We start from the raw sequence: 19,379 nt of genomic DNA, 5'->3' as shown, positions 1-19,379 counted from the left end.
ACAACACTTTCATCTCTATGGTGGAACAGAATGAAAAGACACACACACACTCACACACACCTATTGACACATAATTGTAGCACCAGTCGTGACTGAGAGAACCGGAGTAGGAAACGTGTGTTTATTTTTCTACCTACTAGAGATGTCAAGGTTTGAGGAGCTAATTAAAGGCGAGCCGTCAGTCACGGCGTGTCCCGTCTGATCGCCAAGGTTCCATCCCTTTTTTCAGTCTTATCTTGTCGGGGACAAACGCCCCGTCCGTGAACCACTAAAGCTGCAGGAATGGCTCGGTGCCAGCAATGCAACAGGAGACAGCGCTACTGCTGCAGAGAGGTGGGGGGGGGGGGATGCTCTGTGTATACAGGCTGCGAAAGGACAGGCGCAACGCTATCATTGATCATGGAGAAACATGCTCCATAAGGCGGCGGTGGTCGAGGGCAATATTATTTCTTTAATGTCTTCGCTCCCCCATAGCCAAAAACAGGAGTTTATTTCCACTCCTCTGATGGCAGGATGGGGGCTGAGGTCACAGAGGACAGACCTGAAAACAAGCGGCGTCAGCAGATCAGACGAGTTGAGAGCCACGTTATTTATCCTTCAGTGACGAAATGGGCCGAGGACACGGGGCAGCTGTGGGTCAGGGCGCCAAGAGCAGAGACGGTCCCCGAAGTCGCGTAGGAACATCTGTAATATTCATATCCTTCCAGTGGAGAGGTGTTTGACTGATTATACAAGCCCTAGTCGACTTGTAGAGGTTTGTCTGTGTTGTTTATAGTCCTGCGGCTCTCCCGAGGTGCGATAGTCACCTATGACCGTCGAGAGACGGGCTGCGAACGGCCCCACTGAAACCCCAGCCGAGAGACGGGCTGCGAACGGCCCCACTGAAACCCCAGCGGACTTTGATATTGGTCAGTGACCCGGACGAGTCTGATATTGGTCAGTGACCCAGACGAGTCTGAGAATTTGACCTAGAAAGCTTGTTGTAGAAGCGAGGGGTGCCTGTTAACTATACTACAGAGATCACTTGTAGGTTATTACAGAACGTGCATGTTCTGTAAATGACTTTTAACGACAGCTGCGTTTGTGCTTCCCAAGCAAATCCAAGACAACATTTTATAACATTTTATACCAGGCCTTGGAATAAAGTATTGGCAGAATAAAAATTTGCTATGGCGCTAAGTGCAAGGGTCATGTGAAGGACGTCACAAGACCCATAACGCCATGGCAGCATGTGTGGTCATTTATCATTCTGACACATGAAATCAATAGACCAGACATGACGGGAAAGGACACCTCTCGCATTATGCCAGTTATCACGTTGTGCATTAGTTGATTTATGTATTTACTTTACGATGACGGTGTAGGCGGTGTTTAATATGGAAGAGTTGGAATGTTCCCCCCAAAAACCAAGAGTTAGAATTATAATATAGATTTAGCAGGTCGTTTATAAATTCTTGATAGATCATTGAAAACAGAACGCGTTACTAACTCATATAAACACAAATATAAAGAGCATCTCCGTCAGTGTGTTACAATGTACACCGTTTCTGAAGTTGCACTACTTTCAATCACCTGTGAGGTTGAATTCCATTGAGTTAGTACTTTTATAAGTGTTGAAGCAATGTTAAAGTCAAGCATATGACATGCGATTATCTATTTTTAAAATATATTTTTTTCTTTTTTTTTCTTTTTTTTTCATTCCTCTAAACATATTTAACAGGCATGGCTGTTGAACCGAGTAATGACAAATGAGAATTTGGTATGAGAGCAAAAACCATTGACTTTTGTAGATCTGCATTACCGTAGTCTGTGTTGTTGGGAATGGAGAGTTGCATGATGACCTCACAGCATGCTAATCCGAGAGGCGTAGTAGTGTGCCGTGATAGTGGTTGACCCGTCGTTGACTTGACTAGTATCCTAATCCTGCCTGGTTCTGACCCGTCTTTTAATGACGTTGTGACATGACTTTTTAAGTCTAGAAATGCAAGCATAGTGATGTTTGCATGTGCATGCCACTGCACCCTCCATGCAGTAGTAGTGCCTTGTGGATGAATACATTGTAATTGCATTTTTGATTGAGGTGTGTATTCAACTGGATTTTAAGGTAGCATTGTTTGTGGCTCTTACAGTAGTTGTACAAGTAATCTTGGCCATTAGCTAATAGTATGCTGTGTGATTTTAAAAATTAATATTTTAAGAAATGACGATTTCATTAGTATTTTAGAGCAAGATTGTAGTCCCTACTGTGTGTTTGTTGTGTAGAGTTGCTCCAATTTAGGATTCGATAGCTTGTTAGTTTGCGATGCATCAGCACCATTGTGAAATATGACCACATTCCATTCTCCTTAGTAACAACAGATTTTGAGCCTCTTTTTTATTTACTAGAAATACTCTGAATAACACCTCATCTGAAAAATACCTCTTGTTTTTTCTTTCTTTTTTGTCACCTTTCTGCCCTGGCAGAGCATCTTGGGATTGAATTTATGGGTATGGATCGTTCCTTCCTCCTAGTTTACAGTCGTAGGATTAGTAGCTTGAGCCTGCCCCTCTTCTCCAGCCAGTTTCCTTTTGCTAATGAAGGGATCATACAGCCTCCATAAACCACCTTCAGCAACCATGAATACAGCTCACATATCACAGACATGCAGCATCTGCAAGAGTTGGGATTTCCCCCCAGCTATCCTTCTGTCTTTCAAATGTGACATTTAATATATATATATATATATATATATATATATATATATATATATATATATATATATATATATATATATATATATATATATAATCTCTCCAATGATCCTCTACATACACGGGCCAAACACTACTGATCTGATTGGAACACACCCCCAGGTGATGGTAGTGCGCTGTATATCCCGATCCCTTCAGTCCTCGCTTTGCTTTTTTTGCTTTTGCTTCTTCTCCCCATCCTATGTTTTCGACCGGTGTTTAGCATGTAATGACATAACGGCATCGCCCCCTCCCTCCCAGCCTTACCTCGCTGTCTCTATCCCTGTTCTCCCGTTTCCACCTCTACCATATGTATGTGTTTCCCACTGTACAATCTATCCCTTCCTCCCTTGTGTCCCCTCATGGTTTGCCCCTCTCCTCGTCAGAGTGATGGCAGAGTTGTTGTCGTGTTACTTTTTAAATGACGGAATGCTAACCCTGAGCAAATTGACGACTGATTTGTTTTCATTTAAAAGTCATTGTTGGCGGCATCGTTTGTTCACAGAACTGAACACCTGGCACTGGCACGAGAGCTCCCTTCACCCATATTCCTAGATAAGAGACGTACAGATCTCCTTTTTCCTGCGGTATATATCATTTACAATTAACGGGGATCAATAAAACACCCCGTTCGTTTCAGTTCCAGTTATGTTCTATCTCGTGAACAAATGATGCCGCGTTGTTATGCCATGTTAAAACCATTAACATTTTAACTGTGATGATTTGTATCTGTCTGATGAATGATAATCCTATAAACGGCACCCGTCAGTGGGCTGGTTTTAAATGCATTACAGGGAATGCATTCTGTTTCCCCTCTTGTCATTTGCCGAGTCATGACTGCTGAGGCTGACCTTGAACTAACACTTCCTCCCTGGCTGACTGGACTCAGCAGAACTGCCTCTCAGATCAATGGAGTAGATTTCCATCGTCCACTAATATCCCACCAGTTCCATTTTGACTGTCAAGTCGCTGTGAATGTAATAACCTCAACCTTAAAAGAATCATATCCTGTCTGGGTTTACTACTAGAGTGGTGTGTGTGTGTGTGTGTCTCTGTGTGTGTGTGTGTGTGTGTGTGTGTGTGTGTGTGTGCGTGTGTGTCGGGTTAGGCCTGCATGTTGTGGAGTTTTAAGAATGCGTTGTCCTCTTTTCCAGAAGCTGAGGAGCTGTATCAGAAACGTGTTTTAACAATAACAGGAATCTGCATTGCACTCCTAGTGGTGGGAATCATGTGTGTGGTTGCCTACTGCAAAACAAAGTAATTCACGTCACACTCTTACGCTAAACTGAAAATCCAACTTGCATTGCATTACCTATTTTCAACCCGGCCTCATCAGAAAACGTAAATAAAGTACTAATCGCAGGAAAAAAGGTACATAATGTACATTATGTTGTAGCCATAAGTAATATATGTACGTATTGTCCAAAACAAACACAACCAAGAGTTGAACCAACTTAAATTGTTTTGATTTTTTGTAATATATGTACTTGTTTGTAATACGTACACATGTTACATTCCCAATACAATATGTAAATATATTACTTATGGCTATAACATAATGTACATTATGTACCTTTTTCCCTGTAGTCGATTAGTTCTTTATTTACATAATTTTAAGCGAGATTGGGCTGCTATTTTGTAGTGTTCTCGATATATGCAAATCTTAATCATAATCCGTAATGTCAACATCAACCATAGTAAAAATTTGGCCTTTTTATTTTTTTGGAACATTTGGACCCCTCCCCCCTCAGACATTTTGGTTCAGTTGAATGACTGGTCAGTCTCACAATCAAGTGTTTCTCCCCGCGTGCAGAAAGCAGAGAAAAAAGCTCCATGATCGTCTGAGGCAGAGCCTGCGTAATGAGAGGAACAACATGGCGAGCATGGCCAATGGACCGCACATCCCTAACTCACCCCTCGAAAATGTTCAGCTTGTCAATGTAAGTCTACTGACCCTCTTATAATGTGCTCCCTGTTAGACAATTACTATATAAATATATAGTAGGGCTGTCGCCGACTAAGGATTTGGATAGTCGACTATGATTGGCCAAAATGTGTCGTTAGTCGACTATTGGTCGAAAAAAAAAATATAATATTTTATAATTTTTTTTGTATCATTCCATTTGGGCTGTGGGGGTGCTTAATGTCTGAAGGAGTCGGCTGAAGGCTTCTTGTCCTCTGCAAAAGCATGCAATTGGTCCACTGATGGATACATCTTGATATTTGTCTAGTCTAGTGTGTTCATTAGATGGGTGAAATCCTCTTTCAGTGCCTCTGTGCCTGTTTTCGTAGGCAGTTAGCCTCTGGTATGCGTGCCATTAGCGTTAGCCACGCTTTTAGGCCTCTTTTCTTTTGGAAAGAATGATAAAAAAATATATATATATATTATAATTTTTTATTTATTTTTTGTATTCGACTAAGAGGTTGGCAGTCGACTACGGCTCCTTTCGACCGATTAGTCGACTAATCGACTAATAGGGGTCAGCCCTAATATATAGTAACTTATACTGTGAATTTCTCCAGACCTCTCTTGGCAGAACATGAGGTGTGGCTAGCAGTAGCAACCCCTCCCCTATCCCCGCTCTTTTGCCCAGAGGTTGCCATTTCATGGCATTACAGATTCTACTGTACTGTACCTTTTTTAAATGGACTATTCATTTAGTCGAGAAAATCCTTTTGACTATTGAGTCGGGCACGACCCTACTTTACATTTTAAAGACACAAAAAATAAATAAAGCTGATTTATTACGCTCATAATCTAACACCTTTCCCAAAACTATAATATATATATATTTATTTTATTTTTATTGAATAATTCCTGGAATGTGATATAATGACATCACACATTACCACTATTAAACTCAATAACTCTTAGCGCTGTTCTTGGCTAAAGACATTCTTTAGTCGACTAATAGTCATAGAATTTAATAAAATTTGTGTTTCCCACATGCAATCGTGTAGAATGACCTCTTTAAATCTAGAGCTTACCAGAGAGGTGCTTATCATTTTAAATCTAGTGCTTACCAGAGATGCTGATTATTTAAAATATAGATAAGAACATTTCTACTACCAGAAATGTTCTTATCTAGATTTTAAATAATCAGCACATCTCCACCAGAAATGTTCTTATCATTTTAATTCTAGAGCCCTAATAACTCTCAAACTACTAATTAATTTCTACAAGACAGTTTATAGTTTTGGTATATGCGAGATTATGGACATAATGAGTTTAATTGTTTGTGTTCCTTTATGTTCATCAGTTGATTCTCAAGTTATCACTGCTGTAGAGCATTGTGAATGGGGATTGTGATAAAACGAAATGGTTTCTTATTGTTTTTTTGCTTATCTTATAGCAATATGTGTCAAAAAATGCGATGCCTGCGAAGCATGTGATGGAGAAGGAGACGGAAACGTCCTTCTCAAGCCAGTATGCCTCCACAGCACATCAGTCTACAACCGTCACCCATACCTCCAGTCAAAGGTACGTAGAGGTCCTACTCCGACCAAGCCTTTTTCCCCCATCCCGCTTTGGTTTTAGGGTTGCCGCGGTGATGTGAAATTTCCCATGATTAATAAACGTTTGTTTGCGTACCACTCAAATACTGCTGATCTTGCTGGTCTGGACTGGTCCTCTGAGCTTCTCTCCAGTCGAGCTGCTGCAGTGTTTAAATCTGAAAGATTGCCAAATCCTCTGCCATGGTTGTGTAACATAGTTGTGTCATATCTAGAGTCTTCTTTCTCTCCTTAATTTCCATGTGAAGTTAAATCTACTGTGAAGGTGAAACTTAAACTACTCTGCTGCACATACCTATAAAATAGCTCTGCTGTTCACACAGCCTAGCTTAAAACTCTGGGAGAGGTGTTTTTGGCCAACAGCTAGGCTAGCTTGCCTATTAATTTGTGCTAGGCTGGCTTGCAGCCGGATAGCTTTCTACTGAAGGCACAGAGGGGAAACTGGTATCTATCTTCTTGTCTGAAGACTGTAACTCAACGTCAGACTACAGGACAGTCAGTCTGACGTGCTGGTGAGCAACACAGTCACTCCCCAAGGAACTGTGCGGTCACCCTTCCTTTTCAAGTTTAAGTTTCTTTATTAGTTCACCCCCTACACCTCCGACTTCTGCCACAACTCTAGTGGGTGCCACCTGCAGAAGTTCTCTGACGACTCCTCCATCGTAAGCTACAATCACTGACGACAATGAGGAGGAGTACAGAGCCCTGGTGGAGAGCTTTGGAGCGACAGCAACCTCCAGCTCAACATCAGCAAAACCAAGGAGCTGGTGGTGGACTTCCGGAGGGGCAAGAAGAGGCCCCGCCACCCCCGACTCCCATCACCATCCGAGGGGATGAGGTGGAGGTGGTGGAGACATATAAGTTCCCATGGAGTACACCTAAACAATAAACTAGACTGGTCGGACAACACGGAAGCCATCTACAGGAAGGGACAGAGCAGGCTGTTCTTCCTGAGGACACTCTACAGTCGTTCTACCAGTCTGTAGTGGCCAGTGTCCTCTTCTATGCTGGGGGGGCTACATCAACTCAAGGGACACTAACAAACTGAACAAGCTGGTGAGGAAGGCTAGCTCTGTGGTGGGTCGAGCTGATCAGACTAGAGGTGGTGGCAGAGAGGGGGATGAGAAGGAAGCTGGCTGATATCCTGGAGAATCCCTCTACGATGAGCTAGTCAAGATGAGAAGCACGTTCAGTCACAGACTCATACCCCCCGACACTCGACTAACTACCTCGGCCAGTCCTTCATACCAGTGGCCATCAGGCTCCACAACAGTGGGCAGGGACTGCTGCCAGACATCCAACTACTAGGAATGTCTGATCACTGAGTGTGTCTGACTCCCACCTAAACATATAACGTATTTCACGCCATATGTACCTTATGCATACTGCACCTGTGTATACTTACTTACTCATGGTATATATTTAGATTATAGTGTGTATTGTAACTATATTTATTGTAATGCAAATATAACTGATGGGGCATACAGACTCATCTGCACCTTGATTTACACTGCCTACTTGCTCATATGCGCATACTCAAGAGTTAATTATATTGTTTACACTGCCTATTTTTACTTTTCTACTGTACTATGCTTTTATGACCTGTACTATTACTATGTACCTGTACCTCCCCACAATATTGGCATGTTCCTTTTTAAAGTCCACCGCTTGGAGACGGTACTGTAATTTCTGCACTGGTTTTATGTGACATGTTCCCTACCAGTCATGTGTCGGAGCTGTTGGAACACATCGCTACCCAGCCTTTAATCAGACATATCACCACCTGGCTCTTAATCAGAACATATCATCACCTGGCTCTTAATCAGAACATATCATCACCTGGCTCTTAATCAGAACACATCACCACCTGGCTCTTAATCAGAACACATCACCACCTGGCTCTTAATCAGAACACATCACCACCTGGCTCTTAATCAGAACACATCGCTACCCAGCCTTTAATCAGACATATCACCACCTGGCTCTTAATCAGAACATATCACCACCTGGCTCTTAATCAGAACACATCACCACCTGGCTCTTAATCAGAACACATCACCACCTGGCTCTTAATCAGAACACATCACCACCTGGCTCTTAATCAGAACACATCACCACCTGGCTCTTAATCAGAACATATAACCACCTGGCTCTTAATCAGAACACATCACCACCTGGCTCTTAATCAGAACATATCACCACCTGGCTCTTAATCAGAACACATCACCACCTGGCTCTTAATCAGAACACATCACCACCTGGCTCTTAATCAGAACATATCATCACCTGGCTCTTAATCAGAACATATCACCACCTGGCTCTTAATCAGAACATATCACCACCTGGCTCTTAATCAGAACACATCACCACCTGGCTCTTAATCAGAACATATCACCACCTGGCTCTTAATCAGAACACATCACCACCTGGCTCTTAATCAGAACATATCACCACCTGGCTCTTAATCAGAACATATCACCACCTGGCTCTTAATCAGAACATATCACCACCTGGCTCTTAATCAGAACATATCACCACCTGGCTCTTAATCAGAACATATCACCACCTGGCTCTTAATCAGAACATATCACCACCTGGCTCTTAATCAGAACATATCACCACCTGGCTCTTAATCAGAACATATCACCACCTGGCTCTTAATCAGAACACATCACCACCTGGCTCTTAATCAGAACACATCACCACCTGGCTCTTAATCAGAACATATCACCACCTGGCTCTTAATTAGAACACATCACCACCTGGCTCTTAATTAGAACATATCACCACCTGGCTCTTAATTAGAACACATCACCACCTGGCTCTTAATTAGAACATATCACCACCTGGCTCTTAATTAGAACATATCACCACCTGGCTCTTAATCAGAACATATCACCACCTGGCTCTTAATCAGCACACATCACCACCTGGCTTATTTAATGGTTTTCCCACCATTCCAACCTCCTCTTTATTTCAATCCCATCCTTTCATTTGGGGGATTTTGAGAAGCAGTAAATTCATGCAGAGATGGGTTTCAGTCTGTGGTGATGAGATGATCAGCCTTGAATCCCTCTCGCTGACTCAGGAGATGGTTACCAGATCAAAGGCCCAAACGCCAACACTGATTGTGCGGCATAGAAGCATGCTGGGCAATTCTGTGCTTGCCCGTGCATTTAATTTGCCATTGCACTGTAAACGACCACACTGTAACTCGAGTCCAAGCAAGATTGATCAGCTTTTTAGGGACGGAGCGTATAAAATGTCAAAAGTATTAGTCCTGAAGGATTAGGCACCATAAAAGCCATGGGTCTTAAGCATGTAATACGGTTTGCGCTGAAGATGCATCCAATTTTGTGTTCGGTCTGCGTCACCGTCTGCAGGCAAACCCTGTCTGCCTCCTGCTCATGTGAACCTGTTCCCCTCTCTTGTCTCTGCAGCTGGAGTAATGGCCGCAGCGAGAGTGTTCTCTCCGACAGCCGCTCCATCTTGGTGATGTCATCGGCGGAGAGTAGCCGGCACGCTACGCCCAGCCACCGGGGTCGTCTGAACGCCACGGGTGGCGCCAGGGACCTGAGTGCCTACCTAAAGAAGTCGAGGGACATTCCCGATGCCTACAGGGACTCGCCGTACAGTGAGAGGTATGGTAGCACCGCGACCTAATGGGCCCACTTTGCACACGACAGCCCTCACACACGAGCCACACACACACACACGCGCGCACATCTAAGTGGAGTGGTCTTTGCATGATTAATGGAGCTGTTCACAACTACCTGAATGATATGTTGCAGGTCTCTCTCTTGAGGTGTTCATTTAAAAGCCATTTACAGTCTAACGATAAGATATTCATGATTAATGTAGCATAACGTGAATTTAATATTTCATTTAACTTTTATCAACACCAAGGTCGAACATTTATTACAGTTCTGTTTCCACACGCTATCTGTCCCTCTCTTCTTAACGGAAAGGCACATGGATATTGGCATGGTTCTCATAGAGTCAGTTTCTATATTGAGCAGTGTGTGTAAATAATAATAATAAAAGAAAAAACAATAACCCAAAAGCCAGTTGAAAATGAATGGTTGGTGAGCTATCATTAGTAAATAACTGGGGCACTTATGAGTAACGCAGGTGTGGTGATGTGTGACCGGGCTGTAGACAGGCCAGCAGGTAGCACACCTGTCTGTGATGAGAACAGGTCACCGGAGGTCAGCGGGACATTCTAAGAGGGGCCCCATCTGTGAATGTCACTCTGAGCGGCTGGAGCCGACCCTCCGAATGCACCAGTGCCCCTCACATCAGTGTCGCGCTCTGTGTACACACACAGGCTGGAGCCCACCCTCCGAATGCACCAGTGCCCCTCACATCAGTGTCTCGCTCCACACACAGGCTGTGGCACAGAGAGAAGTGTAGTACATGGTACAGTACATGGCTGGGGTAGCTTACGCAGTGCCTTGCAAGTTAATTTGTACTCTGAACCAGAACACGGAAGAGCATCCGGAGAAAGGGGTCTAATTAGAGCATGGATCCGTAATGCACTTGCGATCGTCTCATGCTTCCAGTGCTGTTAAAGGGATAGTTGTGATTTCTGGAGCCCTAGCCCTATTTATTACTTACCAATGATGATGATGTTGATCAGTAGAATAGATTAGATTTCAAATGTATTGTCAATGTCATTATACAGCACAAGTACAGTACAACAAAAATAAGTTTAGCATCCAACCAGAGTGCATATGTAACGGTAAAGTGCAATAATAATAATAATAATAATAATAATAATAAGTGTAATATACAATGTACAGGTGATTTTAAACTGGGTATAAAATATATAAATTAGTACTACTGGGTGTGCTGCTAATCAGATATATGTACAGAGTTGTGTACAGTGATACATGTATAACAACGGTATGGTCGTAGTCATACTGGCCAGCAGCGTAACTAGTAAGAGTAGGGATATGTACAGATGGAATCCTTTTTCAACACAATCCAAGCTGTTCCTCATACTACTGTAGCTACGGATAGTTGACCAAAAACCAAGGCAGTGTCAATGGGGTTGATCTCCTGTCTGTACAAGTTGACTGAGGCTCACTGAAATATACTCCTCAGTCAGCTTGTACAGGCAGAAGTTCCATCCCACTGACTTTCCATTGAAAAGTTACAAATAGGGCTAGGCTTCCAAAAATCAAAATTATACCTTCTTAAGCGTACATGGAGAAAACTAAACTTAAGAAACGGGGCATTTTGCCCGTTTTTAACCTTACTCCTATTGTTCTGTTCTGAGGAGGACATGTGATAATCGGACATAAAACTTGAGACACAGAACACGGTACATTTTATATCCAATCATCACAGGTTAATTCCGGTTAAAATCGGCGAAGTGACCCTTTTACAAAGATAATATAGTGTTTTAGTGATAATTCAAGTATTGTTCATATTTAGAACAGGATTTTATATATTTTTTTTATCGAAGCTTGGTTGTTAATGTTGGAAACGGAATGTAATGAGATTGAAACTTGTTTATGTTCGGAACAGAATTTGAATAGTCAATTTACGGATAAAGACTTTCTATAGAGGTCAAAACATTTTAACCAGGTAAATCTCATTGAGATTAAGAACATCTTTTGCAAGAGAGACCTGGCTAAAACGGCAGCATTCAAAACATACCTTAAAGTTACAGCATAAGACAAATCCAGAATAAATGGAACAGAATAATATCATACAAAACACATTCGAAGTCGAGGTTAAAGGAGGTGAGATATCCAGAAACACTGACTCTGGTTCCAGGTCTTTCATTAATGTTTTAAATTCATCAAAAGTTATCCGATTTTCCAGCCGCAAGTTATCTTGTAGTGTATTCCAGGGAGAGGGAGCGGAACACCTAGAAGCCAACTCGCCTAGTTCTGTGTGAGCTTGGGTACAGACAACAAGTCGGACAAGTGTAGGCTATAGCTGCCAATGATGTGTGATATGAAAGTGCACAGATAGGAGGGAGCAAACCAAGAATGTTATTACCCCGGTAATAAATGTGAGCCAATGGGTGTTCCTCTGCATAGACAAAGAGCACCAATTAACCTTAGTGTACAAGGTACAGCCAGTCACAAACCTCAGTGCACTATTATATGTAGCAGGGTGGATTATCCCTGCTTCGTGGGAACGGTTGCTGGCAGTCAGGAGGTAGCTGGACACAGCAGAACTCTGTCTGGCTGCACCCTAGTCTTTGGGCCTGGGGCGTCGACTGGAGGCTGGTAGTGTGAGTGGATGGGGCCCGGGATTTACCAACCTGGTCTGGTACTCTGGTCTTCCTTCCCTGTCGCAGGGCGGTCAGCAGTACTCCCCAACACGCTCCCACTCCTCCCAGTCGCTCCTTAGACCCTCCCACACCTCGTGACTGAATTGTAATCAAATACTCTGAGTTCCCCCCGCAAGCAGTACCCTCCCTCAATGACCCTAGAAACCTTCCACTGAAAAGGGGAGAGTTGGGTAGGAAGGGGTTAACCATATATATACGTTACCCACACCAAAAGAGTTAATGCAGGGCACAGGAATGGACACGCACACAGAACCCCATTCAAGTCTTTATGTTAATTGTACTGTTCAGTTACAATTATTTAATACTACTGGCCAATTGGGCTGAAGTCCTACTATAGCCCCTGCTGTTCAACTCAATACCTCATAAACACGTATATTATGCACCCACCTCTGGGTTACTATCCGGGATAATATACTTCACTGTGTTTGACTCATCACCCACGTCTGGGTCTTCACCCTGTATAATACCTCAACAGGCTTTAATTATACGGCCAGAATAATACCTCAAAAGGCTTTAATTATAATGCACCAGGTCTGTAACTTCCCCCCCCAGGGAAGGGTTAATTGAATGGGAAAATATTAATACACACACATTGTATCACGCTCAAAGAAAAGGAAATAAAACCAAAGTGTGGGCCCACAATTACCAAAACAAAAGCCCTATGCTAATGCCGGCATGTACTGTTTATGGGGTACCCCTATGCACTGTGGTTAGCAAACACCAGCTTCGCCCGTAGGCTGCGACACACTGTGTAATGTACGATAGGATCCTGGGCGCCGAAGCCCTAATGTTTACTCTACCAAAATGGCGGCCGCGCCGCTCCACCACCGTCCTGGTGGCAAGATGGCGTCGAACACTCGCGCCGCAGGTGCTAGCAGGCGGAGCTATAGCAGAGAGGCAGTGCTGGCTGAGCTGGTGCTGGGCGAACTCTGCTGGTGGTAAAGAACTCCCCGTGTCCTGCAGGCAGCCTGGAGCAGGTGTGCTGCTGCTCTCCGGTGCAGACAGCTGTTGACGCCCGGGCAGACTGCTTGGATGTCCCGTACGTCCCTGGCACGCAGACTATACCGTCACTGTAACTAGGTATAACACGAGCAATGCTACTGTGATCCTTAGCCGCACGCTACCTATACCGCTCACTGTAACTAGGTATAACTCGACTCTTGGTGCCTGACTCTGCACTTAATGTTCATAATATCATAACACTGGTACTGCTAGGATATCGTATCCACTAGCCAGTACTTCCTATCACCCGTCACTGTTCCACGGGGCACTCCGGCATAAAGTCAGCAACGGGGCTATCCAGAGCCCCCCCGTTCGACATGACTTCTCGTTGTCAAGTTCACTGCCGAAGAGAACGACTTCCGCTCGCCTCCTCCCTTTATCATCTCTCAGCTCTCTCCGCCACTCTCTGCCTGCTACTGCCCCCTGCTGGTCCCGCCTGCCAGTCACAAGGGGAGACGCACTGTAAAATATGAATCAATACTGTCATTTATGATCCGTATTCACATGCTCTTTGGACGGGGACTTTTGTGTCATTGTTCGTGTGAATCAATGACACTAGTTAGAATGTCTTTGTGTACAAAAAGGGATATAAACACAGTCAGCAGTTCTGAATAATATACCATATTTTCCAGACTGCTACATATAGATAGTAACTAACATACGTAAACACTGGGTAGATGCATTAATATAAAGCAAACCGCCATAATCTAGCCAAGGTGAAAAAGTAGAAGCAACCAATCTCTTCCTAGATTCAATAGACAAATAGGCCTCATTCCTCAAATAAAATCCTAGTTTTAGTTTTTGCTTCTTCACAAGTGTTTCAATATTAGGTTTAAAGGTGCACTATGCAGTTTCATGGAGAGGTAGAGCATGTGCAGTGCCTGTGATTAGTGTACAATATTTAAGAATTTAAGTCTGTAAGAATTATGCAATCTTATGTAATCAAAACTAACTTTTCCAGCTTAATTTGAAAATAAATCTGATTTGCGATTGTTAATGCAGAGAGCAAAACTGTATGAGAGCCAGATAAAAAATAATTATAATACTTAATTGTTAATGTAAATATGTGATGGAACTAAACTTACAGCAATCTATCATGGGAACAAAACATGAAGAAGAGGAAGAACAGAACTTAATAGGTGTGGGGGGTAGTTAATTTGTTGAAGTTGATTTCTAAAGCCTGTTATCGCAGAAGATACTTAGGTTACTTGTTAATATGGAGTACAAAGCATAGAGAACAAAAGTGTAAATTAGAGCTGCACAATGTGACCAAGATATCATGTTGCCATTACTCCTCCAGATAGGATTGTGATATGACTTGCAATATAGTTTTAGTTTTTACAGTAGAGGTTTAGTACCATAAGCAGCCTTCCTCAATGTAAAAACATGTAAAACCTTGGTGTAACTTTTTTTCATCGATATTTTCATCCAGTCTTCCTTAGCCTTTGACATGCAGTCCTTCCCTCCCAGAAGTAAATGTGTGTGTTTTTTTCTGTTCCCTGTGGCAGGTACGTGTCGGCTATGACCAGCCCGACACGACTATCTCCTGTCCGTCTGGCCTCCCCCGTCACCCCGGGCTCCCCTCCCTCCGAGATGTCAGCCGCCCTGTCCAGCCTGGCTACCCCTGTCCCCTCGGTGGCCGTCAGCCCGTCCGGTGAGGAGGAGCGCCCCCTGCTGTTTGCCACGCCTCCGCGGCCACGCGACAAGCCCGCCCGCCAAGACCACAACCAACACAAGAGGAACTCCGCCCACTACAACCACGGCCACGACGCCCACAGCCCTCCGTCCAGCCCGCTGAGGATTGTAGAGGAAAACGACTACCGGATCACGAGGGAATACGAGATCACGCGGGAGCATGAGACCGCGGTAGCTCCAGCTCCCCCTCAGGGCCTGCCTAAGAAACAGGCTAACACCAACAACAACAACGGCCACAGGGCCAAAAGAACAAAGGCCAACGGCCACGTGGGACACACCACGGAGTCTACCGGCAACAGAGAGAGGAGCAGCTCGGAGAGTGAAACGGAGGACGAGCGCGTGGGGGAGGACACGCCTTTCCTCAGCTTACAGAACCCCACGGCCCTGGGGCTGGAGACGGCGGGCGCCGTCAGGCCCGTGGACAGCAGCAGGACTAACCCAGCGCTCATTCTCTCCCCGCAGGACGACCTGCAAGTCAGGCTGTCCAGCATCATCGCCAACCAAGATCCAATTGCTGTGTAAAAGTGAAAAAAAGAAAGAAAAAAAGAATTAAAAAAATATGAATATTGCTTAGAAAATCCTTATGTCAAATAAGAAAAAAAAACTATGATAATACAGAGTCACTATTAAACCTTTATTTTCTATAAATTAAGTATTTGCGGGGTGAAGAATTTTAAAGAGAAATGAGAACTTTTATTTTAGTGACGGTAGTGAATAAAGTCTTTTATAAATAATAATTAAAAAAAAAGTGTACAAATGTGTTCATGTCATGGAAGAAAAGTGCCATACACTAGTATGTAGCAATGGTTCACAGTATTTCAATGGAGCAAAATATCAATGGTGCCTTTAATTTCCGTTTGGTGTGCTTAAGGGAACTGCACCGTGACACTGGGCCATATATCCATAACTTTCATCTGCAGTGCCAGTTAAAAGTTTCATCTGCAGTGCCAGTTAAAACTTTAATCTGCAGTGCCAGTTAAAACGTTCATCTGCAGTGCCAGTTAAAAGTTTCATCTGCAGTGCCAGTTAAAAGTTTCATCTGCAGTGCCAGTTAAAAGTCTCATCTGCAGTGCCAGTTAAAAGTCTCATCTGCAGTGCCAGTTAAAAGTCTCATCTGCAGTGCCAGTTAAAAGTCTAAACTGGACTTGGGGGGGAAAAAATGGAAACAAATCCACCAGCACAACGCATTTCACATCCTGCATCTAGAAACAGCCCACTGAAACATCTACACAGTACAGTAGATTGATGCTAAACCTTGTCGATGCTAAACTTATTCCAAGTGCATGTTGTTCCCTCTACTGCTGTGATGGGATTCATCAGCGCTTTGAAGAAAGGCACATATTAAGAGCTGGCTGCTTAGTTTATCCTCACTCACTAGATTTGAAATATGCAGATTGAAATATCAAGTTTTACAGATCTAAAATTGGCCAAAAGAAGAAAAAAAATTATATTGGTTAATCTCATTGTTCAACAAAATATCCTTGGCCTGTGAAGACTGGTAGTCGATGTGAACTACAATATGAAATACAATAGGCTAGTCATACACCTGAAACAATGTTGTACATGTCTGAAAGATTAACCAGGGTCATTAACAGCTTGGTGAGAGAAGAGGAGGGGATTATTTACCAGACGACATGTGTTTGGGTGTACAGTTGACTCATTAGTATTTGTAATTTGGTAATCATATTGGTGAAGGGATATAAATCTGTGACAACATCAAGTTAAATTGGAGGGATAATGTATAGAGTGGAAGGTTGAATATATGGCTCACATCGTCTTTCATGAACACATCCATGGGTTCCTAAGTAATGCATTGTGGGGATCAAAGATACAGTATAGCAGCACCATATAGATAAGGTAGATCACCTCTTATCGTTCCTTCAGCCATGTCTCTGGTGTGATAACTGAATTCAGATTAAAAAATAATAATAATCTTCTTTCCAAAATTATTACAATATCCAAAGTGTTCTTTTGTGTTCATACAATTTTCTACATTTGTCTGTTTTTCGCTTGGTTTGTTTTCAACTGTCCAGACCTTGTGTTTAGTGTGTAAAGTAACTGTCTGTGTAAAACATCAAAAACATTAAACTGCTTTGATAATGTTTTGTTTTCAGTATATCCCAAGGATACTTTTATGGAGTTATGCTTGACCTGAATCAAATGAGAACCCATAGGCTGCCAAAGACTCTCTGACTGGTCACCAGAGTATATAGTTTAGAATTAATTCTTTACAAATGAGACTACTTTTGGGGCTTCATAATCAGTCATAAGAATTCCCTACAATCTCCTTATCTACCAATCTCACGTCAAGTCAGTTTGTCATATATATAGAGAGAGTAAGCATAATGATATGAAGGCATTGTTGCCCATAAATTACCATTGTAAAGATGGCCCAATAGAAATTTATGCAGATCTTTTGTATTTATATTATTTATTTATTTATTGTTTATTTATTTTGTGGGCCTTATATTATCTTTTAATTATATATTAATCAGTGTTTTATATATTTGGTTTGTATATTTTAACAAATTGGATTTTTATTTTGAATCTTTTGTAAACATTGTGTGTCTTGTTCCTTTATGCCTTTTACATATTTTGTCTTCAATATGGGGTCAATGTTCTTATTTTTTTTAAACCATTGGTAACCACTGTTATTCAACACATTAATAAACTGAAATTAGAAGATACACATGCTTATTCACTTATGATTATGTTTGGTAGAAACGAGATAATGGCTTTTGTCGAGCATAACGCTTAACGCATACAGTCCCCCATGATGCATTGCTTTCAGACCTAGGTGTGCATTCAAGTTTATGTAAATACACCATGAAAACCTTTAGTGCTTTTGTTTCTAATTGAAATATTAAATCAATGTTTTGTGCTTGAGCTTCACATCCTCAAAGTGTTTCTTTCTCTCCTGAATATGGTTCAAATGGAACATATTACTTCAACATTATTTTTCCCTCTTAACGAGTATGTTGCCATAGCGCAGCCATTGGCAATTATAAGTCTAACTTTGCTCGAATTAAGTAACATTTTGCTGTGAAAATAAAGGCAACCTGTGATATTTCTTACATCAAAATCACCTTCAACTGGAAACAATCCTATGATGGAGAATTGGGTGGCAATTATGGAATATGCATGGCAGCACAAGGTCAAACACAAAACATGAAGTGATTGCATTAAACATGTAACAACATCCACAATCAGATATGCAGTCAGGCATTGGCAACATTCTCCAGATGTCACACAAACGTTTCATTCAAACAAATGTTATTAACATCTTCAACTTGGCATATGTAGTGTTTGGAGTAAAAAAAAAAATACTCAATTTCTGGCATCTGTTTCAAATCATTTGTACTACATTTCTTTCTTTACAGCACATTTCTTTAATAGTGAGATATTTCTCTTTATATAAGTGACTTTTTTTGGGGGGAGAAACGGGGTCGCTGCCAAAGCCAATCAGCAATGGATACAGAAAGGATTGTGGCAAGCATGATGAAATTATAGGCCTTATGTCAGTCAGACCTGATGGATACAGTGTAATGCTGATGGCAGTATGCTAGCGGTATGATGTATGGGAAATAAACCTGGACGATTGTTTTTGACCTCATACTGTGCCTCCTGCCTGACATCATCAGTAACAAAGGCATAGTGCTCGGTCATGCCAGCCTCCTTTTGGTTCCATAAATATCTTCTCTATGCTCATAACCTCTGGATTGGAACTGTGTGACTTATGATTGTTGCATATATATTACATTTCTTTTTGGACTTGTCGAAACCAGGAAAAGGCCATTAAAAATTTGGTTGACACCCTAATAACAGCTTAGTATAATAACCAAAGGTCCACTTAGTGAGATATTTTTAGATCGTTTGGACCGTGTTCATTCGTGTGGAATAAGCACGTAATTCTAAATGGTTGCCACATTACGATTCAGAACAGCAAGGGCTGTTTAGAGTCGAACATTAAATTGCGCTCTTATTCCACATAATTTAATGTGGTTTGAGTCTACAATTGGTTCTCATTCCAAACATTGACCTTTAAAACAGGGGTTTCAAAACTTTTCAGGCCGCGACCCCCAAATAACGGTGTCAGAGAGCCGCGACCCCCACTATTATAGGAGGTAAA

General features: G+C 42.4%; 1 protein-coding gene across 4 annotated transcripts in view; it reads left to right on the top strand.

Moving 5' to 3' along the window:
* Window positions 1-18,539, top strand: part of nrg1 (neuregulin 1) — a gene marked incomplete at its 5' end in the record, with an annotated part of 216,810 nt that extends 198,271 nt beyond the window's left edge. For 2 of the 4 annotated variants that reach the window (XM_084324600.1, XM_084324598.1), the window contains 5 exons: window positions 3,885-3,987; window positions 4,544-4,670; window positions 6,084-6,211; window positions 9,684-9,884; window positions 15,064-18,539. In XM_084324600.1, the coding sequence (XP_084180726.1) occupies window positions 3,885-3,987; window positions 4,544-4,670; window positions 6,084-6,211; window positions 9,684-9,884; window positions 15,064-15,772 (1,268 nt within the window). In that variant the 3' untranslated portion in view covers window positions 15,773-18,539. Of the gene's footprint in view, window positions 1-2,463; window positions 2,488-3,884; window positions 3,988-4,543; window positions 4,671-6,083; window positions 6,212-9,683; window positions 9,885-15,063 lie in introns of all 4 variants that reach the window. The other 2 variants (XM_084324597.1, XM_084324599.1) reach the window with 2 other exon arrangements.
* Between the last annotated feature and the right edge of the window lie 840 nt (window positions 18,540-19,379).

The sequence above is a fragment of the Notolepis coatsorum genome (genome assembly GCF_963971535.1).
Source record: "Notolepis coatsorum genome assembly, chromosome: 11".
NCBI classification, from domain to species: domain Eukaryota; kingdom Metazoa; phylum Chordata; class Actinopteri; order Aulopiformes; family Paralepididae; genus Notolepis; species Notolepis coatsorum.
Note: the sequence above shows the minus strand (reverse complement) of the source record. Positions and strands in the feature narration are given on the sequence as shown.